The sequence below is a fragment of the Cyprinodon variegatus genome, unplaced genomic scaffold, assembly GCF_000732505.1.
Source record: "Cyprinodon variegatus isolate N-32 unplaced genomic scaffold, C_variegatus-1.0 Scaffold367, whole genome shotgun sequence".
Classification (NCBI taxonomy): domain Eukaryota; kingdom Metazoa; phylum Chordata; class Actinopteri; order Cyprinodontiformes; family Cyprinodontidae; genus Cyprinodon; species Cyprinodon variegatus.
Window position 1 is genome coordinate 358,028 of NW_015150820.1, and position 6,297 is coordinate 364,324.

The window sequence follows — 6,297 nt, forward strand, 5'->3', positions numbered from 1 at the left end:
AAGTAAAAAGTCGCCATAAAAATAAGTAGTAAAGTAAAGTAAAAATATCAGAAAAATCTACTTGAGTACAGTAACGAAGTATTTGTACTTTGTACAAGTATTTGTACTTCGTTACTGCCCATCTCTGCCGTAATTCTACTCTACTCGTAAAGTCACCCTTACGTAGAATTCTTGACCTTCCCAATATGCGATCTACATCCTATATGAGATACAGGGAAATATTTGTGTACATTTCCCAGCATATTCAAAAAAAAATTTACAAATATATTAATTTATAAAATTATATAAAACAAGAATGTGATTATAAAACACTTCAATTCAATGATACTAGAGCAAAGTGAACTCCTCAGGCAACTTTATACAGAAATAAAGTTGTAGCATCAGGGCGAATAAGAAACAGGAAACACCTCCAAACCTTCTGAAGGAATACTTTGTCATATTCTTGGCATATTTAGACAACCGCTCTTTGATGGATTCTTAAGCTTGGTCTGAACTGCAGGAATCAGCAAAGCAGGGATGCTTGCTTACAGGAGAGGTGATGCCACAGGGCTGATCAAACACTCTGAAGCTATGTGACCTGAGGCAGCTGAAAAAAAAATGGTTTCTACAATTTTGTTTCAAACGTGTTCTTAGACTAAAAGAAACATCTTTAATTTAAAATAAAAATGACAAGCTAATATTTTAGACATAACTGTTCACACTTAAGGCAGTATTCTATTTAAACTGTTTTAACGTTTCATCTGCAATCACAGCACTTAAGAAAAAAAACATCCAGATGCATCAGAGTTGTAACACAGACCACAGCGACTAAGCTTCCCTTTAATTATCCATCTTTTCAAAGATTTTTGAAATTCCAAATTAGCAAAAGGAGATAATTTATATTGGAGAAGACATATGTCTACATACTTGACCAAACAGATCATCTTTTCTGCACGTAAAGTCATATGCTCTTCATATTATTTAGATTTGGGCTAGTTAACATGAAATAAAAAGTTACTTTAATGAGGCATGTAGTTTAACAGGGCCACTCAAAGGGGCAGGCAGAAAAGAAGAGTTTTCGTAGGTAAATGTGAAACCTGAGGTGTTTGTGTGCAATAGAACATGTAATGATCTAAAATGTAAGGTTATATGTTGATGTCCATGTTTAGAGTAGAGGGCAATCTAGATTGAGTTTGCAATGTTTCCACTATGTCAGACTCACCACAGGTAAGTGAAAATGGGGACGAGCACGTAGGATGGCCTTATGTAAACATATCACCAGAATGATTGACAATTAGGAGGACCACTTATTTAGATGATCCACCTGGAAAAAAAGAACATCCTCCACTATACCTTTAATGATGCTTATTTCACTGACAAAGGATGAAACTTTTTTGAAGACTTGTATTATCTTGCTTGAAATAAGTACATTTGAAGTTATTATAGTCAGCATCTACTTTGGTTTGCAGAGTATCCAAACCAAATTCTGTTCGTTGACGTGCGATGCTGTGAGTTACTTTAGCGATGGCCTGAGAGGATTAGGATCAAAGTTCCTCAGATCCTCTGAGGTTCTGGCATCCTGCTCCGAGTGCCCTACTGTATTCATTGATGCTGACACAGTAAGTAGCCTCAAGCGTTAGAAGTTGTAGCATTTTTTCCCCCTCAATGTATATCTTAAAAATGATTGAGAAACAGATAAACAGCTAAATTGTTCTTACAGATTATGTCCTATGGACTTCTGGAAAAAATGAAATTTAGCGTGCTGGAACTTCAAGAATATCTTGACACTTACAACAACAGAAAAGAGGCAGCAATCACTGTAAGTTAATACATTATGCATCCTGTCTTCACTGGGATATTTCCAGTTCTTTGACTTATAAATGTTATCATACTTTATAAGTCTTAATAGAGTTGCATTTGTTGCACACAGTGGTTAAACAGCTGTAAGGCCACCTTTCCAAGGACTGCTGGGGTCCCAGTCACATGCCAACCAGGAGAGCATGAGGAAAAGGTAAAATATCTTTTACTGTGGCACTGTCCCAGTAATTTAAATATAACATTTACACAGATATGTAATGTTGTTCACCATAGCCCAGGCAGTTTTGTATTCAGCAAAAAGCAAAGTAATTTTGCACAAAGAAAATGTAAAAAACTTGGATTGTGTTCATCTGCTCTTTCATACTGTACTTTCTGCATTACGGTTACTGTGTGCTCCTGTAGCTCTGTGAGTGTTACCTCTCTATGTCACCCACTTTGTTTCGGCCTTAAATCAACACATGTCATGCTTATAACCTTTTATGTTGAGTGCATTATGTTCACAGTCATCTCTGCTCTGCATGCTTCTTCAAATAATCCATTAATCAGCTATAACTCTTTTATTAAACTAGTAATATTTGAATCTTTCAGTGCTAAATTTCTCAAAACATTTATTTTTCAAGTGACAGAGTTTTTGCTTTTTAAGTTTTTTGTTGGCTTTTTTTTTTACTTTAGTTTATAATAAAAACTGTGCTTTTTTTTAATTCTCATTTGCACATACAGTAATTGTCAAAATGAATCATACCCCTTAAACTGTTTCATATTTTGTCCTTTTATAAACCTAAAGTTTTGTACATTTTATTGATAGTTTTATGTGACCAACACAAAGTAGCCCATAAGTGGGGACAACAAGTATCTTCTTAAGCATAAAAACCTTTTGCATGCATTTCTAAACTAACGTATACCTGCAATTTGGTTGGTATATGTCTCTCCCAGTCTTGGGGAAAAAAATAGAACATCTGCAAACATCAGTTTTCAAGTCTCAAATGGATTAGGACTGGATTTTGAGTCATTCTAACCAATGGATGCCAACCAACCATAGGGACTATGTTTTCAGGGTGACTTGCATTGCTGTTTTTCTTCCATGTGTCCCTATTATAGATGTAGGTGAAAACATTTAAGATTTTATTTGTAAAAAAAAAAACATCAAATACATGTCCTTCCTTTTCACAGTTGCATTACTTTGTGTTGGTTTAGCACATAAACTCCTGTAAAATATATTTACATTTGTGATTTTAATGCAAAATGAAAGGAAGAAAATATGAAGGGTGTGACTGCTTATTCTTATTTCATCTTATACTTATTTCAAGGCATGCTTAACTGTTCAGATACTTCTTGCTGAGTTCCAAATCTTAATTGCATGGCCTTTTTTTTCTCTTTTTTTCTTATTTTCTGCCTTTTATTATGCTTGCTTGGTAGCGAATGGAATCTCTGGCTGTAAGTTTGAAATCTGCTTCTTTAATTTCTCTGTTTACTCAAAGCTTTCTTCATATGTATTTTCACCTTCAGCAACATAATTACCCTCTAAATTCTTGAGGCAAAATCTGCCGTAAGTTTGTTTTTGATCAAAGAATATTTCCTTTCCAGCAATTGGAGCTCTGTCAAAGACTCTACAAACTCCATTTTCAGTTGTTGCTGCTTTTTCAGTCTTATTGCAAGCTGATTGATCAGATCCATGCAATAAATTCAGTTCCAGAGGTAGGTCTATTTCCCTTTCATTTTCTTTTAGATTCAAAGTCTTGTTGATTATTCGTGTTAAATTAACATGAATCCCTCCCATTCTGTAGCTCACAAGTATGTCCAGAGAGCTTAATGAATTGAAGAGGAACCTGACGGAAGCAGCAGTCTCAGCAACAAATGATAATATTTCAACATTTGACACTTCCTGCTCTGAGACCATCATGAGCTCCTCTGAAGCTGCTGTTCAGGCCATCCTCGAGAGCCTAAAGAGCAATGAGTTTCTAAAATCAATTACCTATATTCGGGAGTGCAGGTGGGATAAGTAAAATACTTGATTCCACATCCATTAGGAACGTATATTGTGGATTTTTAACCTAAATCCAATGATACCTTTATTTTGCAGAACATTGTGGCCTAATGACATCTTTGGCAGCCCCTCTGAGGATGAGATCCAAACTTTACTCAACATTTACTTCAGACACCAAACCTTGGGTCAGACGGGAACGTTTGCTTTGGTGGGTTCAAAGCAGGACCTGACGGAAATTTCTCTCAGGCTAATGGAACTCAACTGTGAGACTCGGGACATGGTCCAACGAGCCCAAGGCTACAAAGCTATTACAGCCTTTCTCCCGGACTCCAGGGTTTCAGGCTCAACTCTCTGATGGCGGTGTGCTACTTTTGCCGAACCCTGCATCACCCCAAACTTTACTACCTTGTCTGAGGCAGCTGCTATTATTTCAGACATTAACAAAAACTCTCTTCTCCTTTTGCAGAGATAACCAAAACCTTGGATCCTTCCTTTTTCTTTGAGAATCTAAATTATCTTGCGATTTTTAGACATGCAGCAATAACATTTAAAAATGGTTTACTTAACTGTTGTATCACATTTGTTCTATTCTTGCAAAATAATGCAATCTGTTAAACAGCAAACATTTGCTACTAGGGGAAACAACTGTTCCATTTAACCAATAGCATACGAAAGTGAAGGGATTCTGTACCAGTTGTGTAAATTTAATTGTCAAGGGAAAATGTGCAATCCTTTACTGAAGTGGAAGACCTCTCTGTCTGCTGAAAGAATGTATTGGAAAACACTGTCAGAAGATGGTAAAGGGAGGCGTCAATATCTTATTGTGTTAATTCCTTTGTGTGTTTGTGTGTGCTGAAACGTATTGGTTGAGCATGAGTGTGTGAATTAAATTATGACGACGATCACGGATGGAATTATTGATTCCGATTTGTATGAGCGGTTTGTGTTAAAGTACTCTGACTTGGTGCAGTCTACTGTAATGTCAAACCTGCAGCTACCATGTGGGTTATCTGTTATTACAAATATCTTACTGTACCTTTTAAGTGAGTAGCATTTTTTTTTTTAGATATGTCTATTATTTATATTTCATGCAAGAGAAAATATGCTTTCATCATCTAGATTTATAGAAATATATATATTTTGTTTAACTGGTTATTCCTGCCAAGCTTGCATATTTTATGCACTATAAAACAAATACTATGAGCATCACTACCAGTCAAAAGTTTGAGGACAACTTGCTGTATGGGCAACTGTGGCTCAGTCGGTACAGTTGACATAATGCAATTGGAATATTGTAGGGTTTCATTCCTTCAGGCAAGGCACTTAACCTCAAGCCGCCAGAAATTTGCATATGTGTGTATGAATGTGTGCCCGTTAGTGAGCTTGATTAGGTAGATGTGGTTGCTCAGTGCTTTGCATGTTATGTAAATTCAGTTCTATTACATTGTTGTTCAGTGGGAATGTGTTAAATATGTCCAAACTTTTGCCTGGAAGTGTATATATCTAGAAATATTTTGACTGACGGTTAATTTGTAAATAGAGAAATTGGGACTTTGTATGTTAGATTGTATTTTTATGAAGGCGAATTTTAAGTTGCACAAAAAATTGGTATTTACATATTCATAAAGATTCCAAAATTTCTGTTGAACCCTTTTTTCCTGTATATACTGTCTGTTTAGTCAATTATTCTTTTGTTTTCTGTAAACTTATGTAACAATAAAATATAAATTTGTTAGCTAAAGGCTTCTATTGCCATTTGTGGAAGAAAACAGCTTTTTAGACTACATAGATCTCTTGTAACCGTTAGCAGAGGAAAGCTAAATCTAAGCCCCAAGAAAAATTGTTTGAGGTGGACATTGCATCTTCTTTAAAGCCTAAACAGACTTTCTACTTCAAAATAATTCAATCTAAAAGGTTTTTTTTTTCTTTTCAGAAAATGACTTGACATAACCTGAGATGGATTAGCATTCAATTGATTTGTTTAACGAATTTCACAATTTCAGATAATCAGTTGTTGATAGTGAATAATCTTTTTATTTACAGTAATATCTTTAGCATGTTTAGAGACGTACTATTCTCTAGACTCCAATTAGCAGAACAACGGCTGTAAACAACATTTTCTTAATACTGTATGAGTTCAATTATGATTTATTTTTAACACTGTGAGGTTTCAAAGAGGCTCCCAATTTTTCCAAATTCAAAGTGCTGCAGGAGATGAGGTAAAAGCTCAAAATGATAAGAGCAAGTTTGATGTATTCTGTTCAACCTGTCACCTAAGCCATGATTTATTGCGCAGCCACAATGAAACCACAGCCATATCTCAACATGGTGGAGAAAATACAGCTTCCTTTGAAATAGCATGTTTCTAGTTAATCTGTCTTCACTTTTTAAATCCCATTAATAGAATAAACAGTTTGTGTTGTTCTCATATAATAAAAGCATCCACAGTAAATAGTATTATTATAGGCTCAACATTTTTCTGCATTTAATAATGGTTTTAAAAAAAACATCTTTGA

At 35.1% G+C, this 6,297-nt stretch overlaps 1 protein-coding gene across 1 annotated transcript in view; it reads left to right on the top strand.

The window, feature by feature from the left end:
- The window catches only part of LOC107092102 (protein furry homolog), a 50,857-nt gene extending 45,273 nt beyond the window's left edge, over positions 1-5,584 (top strand). The window contains exons 56-61 of the mRNA XM_015386391.1: positions 1,449-1,598; positions 1,700-1,798; positions 1,910-1,990; positions 3,382-3,492; positions 3,582-3,787; positions 3,878-5,584. Coding sequence (XP_015241877.1) covers positions 1,449-1,598; positions 1,700-1,798; positions 1,910-1,990; positions 3,382-3,492; positions 3,582-3,787; positions 3,878-4,136 — 906 coding nt within the window. The 3' untranslated portion in view covers positions 4,137-5,584. The remainder of the gene's footprint in view (positions 1-1,448; positions 1,599-1,699; positions 1,799-1,909; positions 1,991-3,381; positions 3,493-3,581; positions 3,788-3,877) is intronic.
- Positions 5,585-6,297: the final 713 nt, after the last annotated feature.